General features: G+C 41.2%; 1 protein-coding gene across 2 annotated transcripts; it reads left to right on the top strand.

Annotated features, from left to right (window-relative positions):
• The first annotated feature begins 444 nt into the window (after window positions 1-444).
• LOC140808228 (translocase of chloroplast 34-like) lies at window positions 445-3,329 on the top strand. Of its 2 annotated transcripts, none has more exons than XM_073165302.1 (8): window positions 445-556; window positions 844-950; window positions 1,208-1,315; window positions 1,404-1,528; window positions 1,639-1,903; window positions 2,676-2,744; window positions 2,841-3,002; window positions 3,104-3,329. In XM_073165302.1, exons 2-8 carry the CDS (start codon window positions 852-854, stop codon window positions 3,179-3,181), a joined length of 906 nt encoding a protein of 301 aa, XP_073021403.1. In that variant the 5' UTR covers window positions 445-556; window positions 844-851; the 3' UTR covers window positions 3,182-3,329. The 2 variants fall into 2 exon arrangements, with proteins under 2 accessions (XP_073021403.1, XP_073021402.1); XM_073165301.1 differs by having other exon boundaries at window positions 1,627-1,903.
• Window positions 3,330-12,055: the final 8,726 nt, after the last annotated feature.

Below are 12,055 nucleotides of genomic sequence, written 5' to 3'. Positions count from 1 at the left end.
ACATGAATCCAAACTCAAGTTCGAGAATAATTCTTTGTAGGATTTATTTCATAACTTTGAAATATTTGAAAAAAGAAGATCTAACGCAGGCCACAACAACGCAGATTGCTGCAACAAATGCAAAATTTGTCGAAATTTAAATCATGCCGAAAAGGGCTATTGGTGCATTGATGATCGAGAAGAATATATCCAACTTCAAATAAGAAAAAGAAAAGAAGCCATGTATTTTTTTTCTTTCATCAATTTTAATCACAACCTACAAAAAAATTTTAAGCCGAAATATACATGACAATTCAATTTGAGTTTAGGCCCCAAACCGTACCGTGTCACCTCTCATGGACCGTCGGAGGAAAGCCGACACTTGGGTGGGCGGTCCTTGTCGCATTGGTCACGGTTCACTAGATTCGTAGAACAAAAGACAAGTTTGGTGTTGAACTTTCAAGTGATAGATAAGGTTGCTGTCGACTTTACATTCTGGAAAGGGTTTTCTTAAACCTTCTCCTTTATTCCCTTCGATTTCCCGATTTTCTGGCATTGAAGAGAGCACATCCATTTTGTAAGCTTCTTTTAATTTTCCGTTTCTAGTATAATAGTCGTTTTTCCAGCCTTGATCAGTACAATTTCCCCTTCATGTATGGCTGATTACCCGCGCGTTGAGCTTTTCTTTTCTTTTCTTTTCAAGAATTCAGTGTACATTTGTTTGTTTGTGTTTTGAGGAGTTTTTCGTAGGTGGGTTCTCTTAAAAATGACCAAGGTTAAAGTTTTTGTGTACTGCGTAATTTCTTTGCCATTGAATTAAGTTGTTAACTTTTGATTTGGAGTTTGCTTTTGAATGGTGGGCAGAAGCACGAATGGCTGCACAATTAATTAGAGAATGGACGGCGATTCAGCAATTTCCTGCCGCCACTCAGGAAAAATTGGTTGACTTGTTGTCAAAATTGAAGAATCAGGTTAAAAAAAATGTTCTCCTTGTTAAGTTTAGATTATTAACGATGCTTTTCGTGCACCCTTTTGGGTATCTGAAAGAGGAACGAATTTGTGGTACTATTGCTGCGTCCAAATGAAAAAAATAATGTTTTTGATGATTCATTGTAATTTTTTTTATTTGTATACGTGGTTTAAGTTGATTATTCTGTAAAGTTATCAATGCTTAATGTTGATGTATGTATGTTTAGTTTTGGGCTGTGACTGAGTTTGTTTCCTGTAGAATGTGAGCACATTGACGATCCTTGTTATTGGGAAAAGTGGAGTTGGAAAATCTTCCACAGTTAATTCGATTATAGGGGAACGAGTGGTCACTGTTAGTGCTTTTCAGGTATATAAACCTCTTACTTTGGTTAATATTTTTTTTTATATGATAATGGATGCTGCGATTTTCAAGAAAATGTTGCATGCTTGTTCAGTCAGAAACTCCAAGGCCTGTAATGGTTTCAAGGTCACGATCAGGTTTTACACTAAACATTATCGACACCCCAGGGCTTGTTGAAGGGGGATATGTCAGTGACCAGGTGCTGGATACCATTAAAAGGTTTGGCTCTGTTCTAACCTGTTATTGTGTTTCTCAGCCAAATTGCTCTAGTATGCTTTAGAGCAAAAGTCTTGTTTTTGCAATAAAAACGTTTGTAGCTTTCTGGGCAGATTCCTTTTGAACAAGAGGATTGATGCTTTACTTTATGTGGACCGTTTGGATGCATACAGAGTTGATAATTTAGACAAACAGGTTGTGAAAGCCATTACTGACAGTTTTGGCAAAGAAATATGGCATAAAGCATTGGTTGTTCTTACACATGCTCAGCTCTCACCTCCGGATGGACTGAGTTATGAGGAATTCTTTTCCAAAAGATCCGAGTCTCTTTTGAGATGTGTTCGACAAGGAGCTCAGATAAGCAAAAAAAATGCCAAGGCACGCTCTACAAATCTCTTACATTTTCCTCTCTATTAAGACAGTTTCTTTATCGTGATTTTCTTAACCCCCCACTTATGTGACAAATAGTGTTTATGATACGGGTGACAGAATTAAGTATCTACAAAAGAGGTATTAGTAGTAATGATATGGATGGAATGTAAAAAGTTAGGTGAAATTGGTTTGATGATGAACTCGCCAAAAGTAACATATGTAGATTGTTGGACGGTACAATGTATTTATGCCAACAGAATTAAATTTGACCGGGATGGAGCCTCAAATCCATAGCCTAGAAGGAACATGTAAGTTTCAGCGCAGGCAAACACGGCTTTCAATGTTCATGTCTACCCTTATGTTAATCACGATATTTCATTGCACGTAAACCTTCAAGTCATAAAGACATAGATGAAATGAGGGCTAAAAACTATGATTCCTCATGAAAGGCTAGCAGTCCCAAACCCAATTTTAACCAGTTATGATATGGATTATCTTGTATCTAATTGTGAAGGCTGATTTCTTTTACCTCATGCGATATATTTTGCATCTTCATTGCGGAAAACTATGATTCCTCATGAAAGACTAGCAGTCCCAAACCCAATTTTAACCAGTTATGATATGGATTATCTTGTATCTAATTGTGAAGGCTGATTTCTTTTACCTCATGCGATATATTTTGCATCTTCATTCACCCTATTATCTCATGAAACTTACACGAAGATGCTAATTCAATCTCTGATACTCTCTTTCAAAATGGTGCTTTTGTATTGCTTAGAGCTTTGCTATTCCTGTTGCTTTGGTTGAGAACAGTGGGAGGTGTAACAAGAATGAAAGTGATGAAAAGGTTGATTTCCTTCTTATTTATTCTTACGCTATACTAATTGTTGCAACTTGCACATATATGCTAACAAGTTTCTAAAATAATCTAACTTGATCATAGATTTTACCGACCGGCAGTCCTTGGATTCCGAATTTGGTCCATATGATAACCGATATGGCCTTGAACGGAAAGGATGGTATTCTAGTTGACAAGAAGTTGATTGAAGGGCCAAATGCGAATGACCGAGGAAAGATATTTATCCCAGTCATCTTAGCATTCCAAGTGAGCCTTTAGTGTTTATTCGTCAATACCGTCTTCTTACATCTCACATGGAAAATTACAATATTTTATCTGATTTTTGTTCTTCTTTGATCTTGTGACAGTACTTACTTGTGATCAAACCAATTCAAAAGTGGATCAAAGACGATGTTGTGAGAGAGACGAAGCCTTCGTGGGCATGAAAACTCGTCACCTGGGATCTTTTCGCCAGCTTGTTTTGTTATATGCTTTTTGTTGTTTTATATTTTTGCTTTTCACTTCTTGTCAACCTTGACCTCTTCCACAATGTATGCTCAGAATTTAGTATAATATCAGTGCAATCTTCTTGAACCGGCATCGATCTTCGGAATATTTCACCCTACATGTGGGGGCAGTGCTTCCATGTGTAGATCCAGGGTCCAGATTTAGCCACAAGTACATGGGGTCTACTATTTTTTTTAAAAAATCACAAATGTGGCTAAATCTGGACCATCTAAATCCTGTGGAGCAGTGCCCCACAGGTAGGATCGAACGATCCATCCTCTTTCTTTGTTCTTTTTAATCTACCCTAATCTACTTCACGGCCTATATGACCAACTTCATTACTTTTTTGTGACTCATATAAATGTATATCAAAATTAGTAATTTTCGTAAAAAATAATATGCTATAACTGGAAATCATTATCGGTATTAATATATTTATCTATCAGATTAAAAATTAATTTCAAGAATTCCCAAATTCTTATTAAAATTCAAATTTTTATATGAGGAACTCTGTAAATATAAAACGCATTTAAATGCCTGCTGATTATGACATTTCATTAAATTTCAACTTTAGTTTTCAGTTTTTCTAAAATTTGTAAGTTTAAGTTGTTTTTTAATTGTACGATTTATAATCAACGTATTTCGTTTATATTTCAAGTAATTATTCAAATGTTGAAATTTATTAACTTTACTCATTAATTACATATAATAACACCTCGGGCGTATGAGATACTAGATACAATAAAAGACATATTTGCTTTTAAGTTCAAATTTATGATGATATTCTTGTTCCATTTTCATTTTGGACATGAAACATCTGTTTGCTTAGAAATAGTCTCTTTTGTTCCATTTTTTTTTTCTTTGATTATAAATTATGTTAAAGTTTAGAATAAAACCAGTTCTAAATTAAATTATGGCTATTGCACAAATGTCGCATGTTCTATTCCCTTAACATCGACAGGTTAAATTTTCTTCCATGGAATCAATCATATGGTACATAATCAAGTTTCATTAGTTGGCAAAAACTTGTGTGAGACAGTCTCACGGGTCGTATTTGTGAGACGAATCTCTTATTTGGGTCACCCATGAAAAAAGTATTACTTTTTATGCTAAGAGTATTACTTTTTATTGTGAATATAGATAGGGTTGACCCGTCTCACAGATTATGATCCGTGAGACGGTCTCACATAAGACTCACTCTCATTAGTTTGGGGTGTTTAATCGATGTTTGAGTCGCAATTTCTTCGTGATAGGTAGCAAAATAACATTAATTAAACTTTTTTTAATCAACCCTCTCAAATTTATTTGAATGTACTCAGGGATGATTATTTTTCAAAAACTTACTTTGAGCAAAGTTATTTTTTTTTAAAAAAATTCAATTTTCGACTAATTAAGCTGCCAAGATTCATTTTGCATGGTTAAAAAAGGGGGAAAAATGGAACATTCGACGTGTATATTTGTCTCTTTAAGATTATGATCCTCTATATATATTCGTCTTAGTTTCTCATATTCGTTTTTGACAATTTTAGATTTTGATTCGACGTTAGATTCGTCATCATCGCATAAAAAACATGTCAACATTCCTGTTGAAAAACCAAATCGTAAAAAAAAAAAAAGAAGTTAAATATAGTGGACAAAATCATCCAAAATTTGACCGTCTAAAATATCAAAATCGAAAAAAAAAACAAAAAACAATTATTGTACTCTACAAATGGTGTAAAACAATTAAATCCATTTTTACTTGTTGCAATTGACATCTATCTAATAGAAGAATGACAGATATCCATTAACATAGAGCGAAATTAGTCATACTTCATAAATATCTATTCAAACATATTGATTTCTATTATCTATATAATATTAGAATCATGAAATATAGGGCCAATCACCAACTTAATGGCAACTTCTACTATTTCAAAATCCACTGAAAATGTCGAACAAGAATCTGATGTAAACAGACAATCCCATATAGCTTGTTATTATGATTATTAGTTTCTGTCAACTTTAGAAATCTTGGCCGAGATAAGAACCATCACAAATCAAGGCTGTGGAATCAGTAGAGTATGTGATGCCACCCGGGTCGAACAGTGGAGTCGGGTCGGTAACTCTACCAGGTAAGCTATCAAGAATACGGGAAGAAATATGAGCTAAGACGGCGGATTGGGAAGAAGATTCTTCGTTGACCTTTGAAAGATCTGCCAATAAGAAAAACAACCACGTGAATGGGCGCCGGAGGGGGTCCCCGGCGTGGCCACTCCGATGCTTAAGTCAGCAGGGTACTCAAACAAGAAACCAATGTAGCCAAGTGATGGCTGTGATATTGGTGTGCAATAAATGAGTGTGTTAAATGTTCATTAATATCTGAATGAAGGAATAAATGCAAAACCTGGTATTTATAGTGGAGGAAATAATGATGACCTCGTTTTTTGGGACGCGCGCATTAAATATACTAGGGCGGCTGATTATACCCTATTGTTCTGACGTGTCAAATCATGTATTGGTCATATCCCATCTGTCCAGTCACTCATTAATGTTAATAGGTCGGCCGCGTGTATTTCAACATCATTAAATGCCTCCCTCGCTTCGAGATGTCAGAAGAGAAGTCATACCAGAACTCTGGTGCTATGTCCTGAATCAACCACTCGAGAGATGGGCTGTCCTGACCCGGGCATCGCTCATGGGCCTGACCCATGACCCTAGCATTCCCGGGATCAACTGCCCGGGACATATTGGGGTATCATCACTCCTTCCTTAAATAGTCGGGCTAGAGTCTACTCGCTGTCCCGATTAGTCCCTTGTGCCCGGTCAGGAAAGCCATTTTGATACACCTTCTGGACTGAGCATAGCTACACAGACGTCGGTGTATGGTGAAGACTCGCGATGTACATCAATCAATCATACCTCCCACGTTTTTATGTTTTCGAGGATGATTTATCGCAATATTTCGATAGGCGTGTACGTCTTTTCAACTTTCTGGTGCAATTCCCAATGTCCGTCCTGACCGTCTATGTATCCAAAGATTCGACGGTTGTGATTAGCCCCTTGCTATTATAAATATAGCAACATCTTTTTTATTTTTTCCAAGTTACCATTAAATAGTTGGTCACAAGAGTCAAATGGCGAGCTCCAGTAATCCGTCGAATTCAGATATGGAAGAAGTCTCGTGGCGATTAGTTGAGAAGAAGAAAACCGAGATAGAAGATGAAGTGTTCCATAAGATTGTTCGTTACTGGGAGAAACTTCAGAAATTACAACTTCTCCACGAGACCGGAGAAGCTAATGCTTCTAGACTGGTGGTAAAGATGGAGAAGTATCGGGAACGTCTGAACGTGACTGAAGAGGTGAACATCTTCGAGGGTGATTACATCTACCAGCTGATGTTGCTTAAGGAGATGAAAATCCTCTCGGGCATTACAAGCACCGAGGGCTTCCTCAAGTCTTCCCCAAATGAGCTAAGGAAATGGAAAACCATGTGGATACTCTTTGTAGAAGAAGAATACTCCGCTGTAATTAGTAGAAATGCTAGCAAGTGAGTAAAGTTATTCTTCTGTTTCATCCTTGCTTTGTATTTTTAAGATTTGGCATGAGTCTTTATTACTGAATACCTGCTGAACAAACCAAACAAAAGTATCCCCACGGTAATGGTTGATCACCGGCTTTGCTTTGAAACATTACGTTGGGCCCTGACAATCTCTTAGAGAGGATACGAAGCTCCAAGGTTTGTGATATCCGGGTAGTCATAATGATGCATGCATTATCATTGAACATTATCTCGGGAAACCTTTCATATTCGGGGTCGTTTTGATAACTGCATCCGCCTTTTGGTCTACCCCACGTAATTTTCGAGGCCCTTAATAATCGCCCACGTGCACTGGTCTTAATGGCTATGATACATTCTCCTTCCCAATAAATGACGGCATGCTTTAATTAACCTTAGGCTCTTCACATTCCCTCATCCCAAACGTCTTTTCCTCCCTTTCCTATAAATAAATTGGTGGATAAGATGCACACATACCAATCAGAACAATGTCGAGCTCCAGCGACTCCAGCACTTGCAGCAGTGCCATCTCTTCTGTTGGTGTGCAAAGTCAAATCCCAGTGGAGTTACGTCCCTATGTAGAGCTTTTCAAAAAGAATGTCGATGAGTACATTCTGGCCAAAGTCGTATGTACCTGGCATAAGCTTCAATTCATCGGCCTTCTTTATTTGAACGGCACAGTCCTCACTCGTTCTCAAAGGATGGTGACGAGGAAATACAGGCGGGAACTAGGGGTATCCCGCATTGAAGAGTTGCTGACTGACCAAAACCTGCTGCATGCCATGTTGTGGAAGGAATGGCGGCATCTAAATAAGATCTCGAGCACTGATTCCTTTGTCAATCTTGGCATTCAAGAAGTTACTGACTGGATGGATGAGTGGAAAGGTCGAGTGGCCACTGAAATTTCTGTAATAAGACGCCGACCATTCCCTTAATGAAAATTTAGACAATTGATTCCTGCGTCTTCTTTTAATTCCTTGCAAATGTTTTAACACCAGCTAAACTAATCATCAATCCGAAAACCGAAAAAGGTAGGCCTAAACATATCCGAACGTCGGGTCCCATGTTGTCCGGGCCTTTTAGCCGGGTGATGGGATCCTCTGCTCCCGAGTTACCTCGTAAGAGGCCGGGACTTGGCATGTTTTCTTTCTTGATTGTGATAAAAGGATTCTATCGGGGCGTATTACCTCTTTACCTTTTTCACGCATGGATATAAAAGAATAGTCATATGATAAATCGGTAAGTCCCAATCTGAGTATAGTGGGTATTCCTTCGATAACTTTAGTTCTTCCGGGATCTGAATAAGGCCGAGATATGGCATTATCCCAATCCCTCTCTTCGCTTTTTCAGTCAATCATTGCGCAGTCATAATGATAGAATTCTGATGACGTGTTGTCAGAGCCCGTACGTATTCTCAGCTACCATGGCGCCTCGATTTGAGCAACTGTCTTTTCAATTTTCCCGCCGAATGATGCCGCTCAACTTCCAAGGTTAATCTAGCCCGTCCAATCTATGCTAGATCAACGGCATAAATTCCATCTCTCCCTTATATATAGCGATCCATCGCTTTTTCTAAAAATCACTTGCAAATTTATTCTTCGGCGAAGCCCTGCTTGTTTTCTTCCTCGGTCTTCTCTGTAGATTTCTCCGGCGATCTCTCCGACTATCAACCATCACCCTCAATTCCTCTCAGTAAGTCTCTCTTTTCTGTGTCTTATTTGCTTCTTTTCCATCATGTCCAATTCCACTTCTTCTACCTCTGGCAAAAATGCTAGGGGCCTATCGGAGGACAATTCTCCCACCCCTTCTGACCAGTCTGTTCAGATTCCGAGGGGTATTCCTACTATTCCCTCTCGATCTTTGTCCAAGAAGACTGCTAAAGCGTCTTCTTCCCGACCCCTGGGCTCCCCGAGTAGAGGGAAGGGTAAAATAACAGGGCCCTTCTGGTTTTCTACGGTGTCTTCCACTCTCCGTCCGGGTAGTTTAGGAGACATTCGGTCCCTGGGGGCTATTCCTTCTACTTATGACATTAGGATTCCCGGACCTACTGACCATCCTGATACTCCTCCCCTCGGATACCACGCTTTCTTCCTTGAGCAGCTTAGGAGCGGTCTCCGTTTCCCGGTTCATCATTTCTTTGAAGGAGTTGCTCGATTTTTTAACCTTCCTCTTAATCATCTTCATCCCAATGCTTTTCGTATTATGGCAGCTACTTTTGTTTTGTTCCGCATGAAACTTATTCCCATTAACTCCTCCGTCTTTCACTATTTTTATTCCTGTCGATTTAATGACGGGGTTTTTTCTTTTATGGCCCGGATGCACTATCGGTTTTTAACCGACATCCCTTCTTCTTTGAAGGGATGGAAAACAAAATTTTTCTTTCTTAAATTTCCGACTCTCCCCACCTGTGCTTTGGGGTTTCTTCCTTCCATGCCTAAACAACCTGAGCTTCCCCGAGATTTCAAACTTCTTCCTCCTTTTACCGATGCCTGGGATGCTTTAGGAAAGCAATCCTTCTTATCTTCAGTGCTGATTGGGTCGAACAATCTGGCCTATTACGGGATCGGGTCCCGGCCTGAAGACCCTGTAGATCAGATCATCGACGAGTTTGATCAACCCGGGTCGCAGGCGGGTAAATCGCTTTTCTTGGCTTTTTTTTTTTTTTTTTTTTTTCGCAACTTTACCTTGCTGACCCACTGTGTTCTTGATGTAGCCGAAGAAGACATGATCAAAGCAAGCTTTCTAGAGGCTGCTGCTCAGAGGAAAGCGGAGCAAAAGAGGATTAGAGCGGAGAAAAGGGCGAAGGAAGCCCAGGAACAGGAGGAGCGCCGGGCCAGGGAGGCGGCCGAAGCTGGTGAATTGGAAGCACGCCGTGCTAGGGAGGCAGCTGAAGCTCAAGAAACAGAAGAACACAGAGCCAACGAGGCAGATTTGGCCCGGGAAGCAGAGAGTAATGCCCAAGCAGGGGTCAGTTCTCCCAGGGTGGGGCCTATCTCTTCGGGAGGGGAGGAAGACTCAACTTCCCTGAACCGTCGCAAGAGGAAAGCCACCACGGAGCCACGGGTGGAGACGGTAGTGGTGGAAGATGAGCCCGAGGGGATGACCCCTTCCCCTGCTTTGGCTGATCCTTCTACAGGCACTTCGGCGACGAGGCCTCTGGTTCTACCCAATATTTTTGGGGATACCATCAGTTCAGATCTACTAGGAGTGATCGGGAGCTTCCTCCGACCTGACGAGGTGGCACATCTTCAGGGAATGCACCCTAATATGCTCCTAAGCGAAGGAGCGGCCCGGACCTTCTCGGTAAGTTCATTTTTTTGGGTTCCCTCTCTCTTGCTTCTTCCTTTCTCCTGCAAATTTTCCTGACCTTTTCATTACCAGGGTTTACAAATGTTACTTCATGGGCATGAACGAGTGGCGAAGATAGCCAAGAAAGCTAATGCCCAAACCAAGGCCGCTCAGGGAGCGCATGGTCAGCTCCAAGAGGAAGTAAACCGGATCAGGGAAATTCATGAGAATGTCCTGGCCCGGGAGAAGGCCATTTGGCAACAGCAGATGGATCTGCTTCAGGCAAACTTATCTGTTGTTCGGGCGGAGGCGCAGTCGGCCAGGGCAGAAGCAGAATCCTCCCGGGCTCGTGCCGAGGATTTCGAGGCGATGGCTGCTGAGGCTAGAGAAGGGATGCTGGCTGCCAGAGAAGATGCAGAATACCACCGGGTCCGGGCTGAGGACTTTCAGGCGGCAGTGGCCCTTTTGAGGAAGACCCAGACAGAGCAGATGTCACACTTCCTGAAGTCTTCGGATTTTAAACGAATGCTGGCCAGAAAAGCTTTCCCGTACTTTGAACAAGGCTTTAACAAGTGTTTGGAGCAATTCGAGGAAGCTGGCCTGGTTCCAGCGGATATGGAAGATTTCCCAGATTTGGAGAAGGCTGTTGCATCTCTCCCAGATGATGACAAGGAAGATATGGATAAGCGGGACCCTCCTGCGGAATAAACAACTCTCTTTTTTTTTTTTTTGTAACCTCTTTCCTCTGATCTATGTATGCATGTTTCTTTTTTTCGATTTTGCTCCCTTTAGAAAAATTTCGTAATTTCGATTGCTAAATGGGATACGGTTTACCCGGGTTGGGTATAAGTCCTAAAAGATAATCCGGGGTACGGGTCCATCCGGCCAGGGTACGGGTCCCTGGGCTTAAAAGATTATCCGGGGTACGGGTCCACCGGGCCAGGGTACGGGTCCCTGGACTTAAAAGATTATCCGGGGTACGGGTCCACCGGGCCAGGGTACGGGTCCCTGGACTTAAAAGATTATCCGGGGTACGGGTCCACCGGGCCAGGGTACGGGTCCCTGGACTTAAAAGATTATCCGGGGTACGGGTCCACCGGGCCAGGGTACGGGTCCCTGGACTTAAAAGATTATCCGGGGTACGGGTCCACCGGGCCAGGGTACGGGTCCCTGGACTTAAAAGAATTCTTTCGAGTAATTTCCTTCATTCAGTGTAGAAATAATAGATACAAATGTTTCTTAAGCATAATACTTCTTTAAATGAAAAGCATTCCATGGTCTTTTAAGAACACGTCCTTGAGGATCTTCGAGATAATAGGCCGTACCAGAACTGACTTTTCTGATTACTTTGAAAGGCCCTTCCCATTTGGCTTCTAGCTTCCCCACATCACCCACCGGTTTAACTTTTTTCATAACCAGATCTCCCACGTGAAAATCACTTCTTCGGACGTGCTTGTTATAGGATTTTATGATCCTGCTGCGATAAGCTTCCATCCGGATGACCGCCCGATCTCTTTTTTCTTCCACAAGGTCGAGCTCCAGGGCTCGAGATAAGTCATTGTTGCTCGAATAGGATTCCACTCGAGTGGAAGATTGCCCGATTTCTACTGGCAAGACTGCTTCAGATCCATAAACCAGACCATATGGGGTTTCCCGAGTAGATGTCCGAGGAGTAGTCCGATAAGCCCATAAGACGCTGGGTAATTCTTCTACCCAATCTTTTCCTTTCCCCTGCAACCGGGCTTTCAAAGCTTGCACGATGATCCTGTTGGTTACCTCTGTCTGGCCATTGGCTTGGGGGTAGGCTACTGAGGTAAAAGATTGCATAATCTTCATTTCCTGACACCAAGAGGTAATCTTTTTTCCTTGGAATTGTCTGCCATTGTCTGAAATCAATTTCCTGGGGATGCCATATCGGCAGACAATGTTTTTCCATAAGAATTTCATGATTTCATCCTCGGTGATTCTTGCCAACGGCTCGGCTTCT

Source organism: Primulina eburnea, chromosome 12 (genome assembly GCF_022965805.1).
Source record: "Primulina eburnea isolate SZY01 chromosome 12, ASM2296580v1, whole genome shotgun sequence".
NCBI lineage: Eukaryota > Viridiplantae > Streptophyta > Magnoliopsida > Lamiales > Gesneriaceae > Primulina > Primulina eburnea.
Note: the sequence above shows the minus strand (reverse complement) of the source record. Positions and strands in the feature narration are given on the sequence as shown.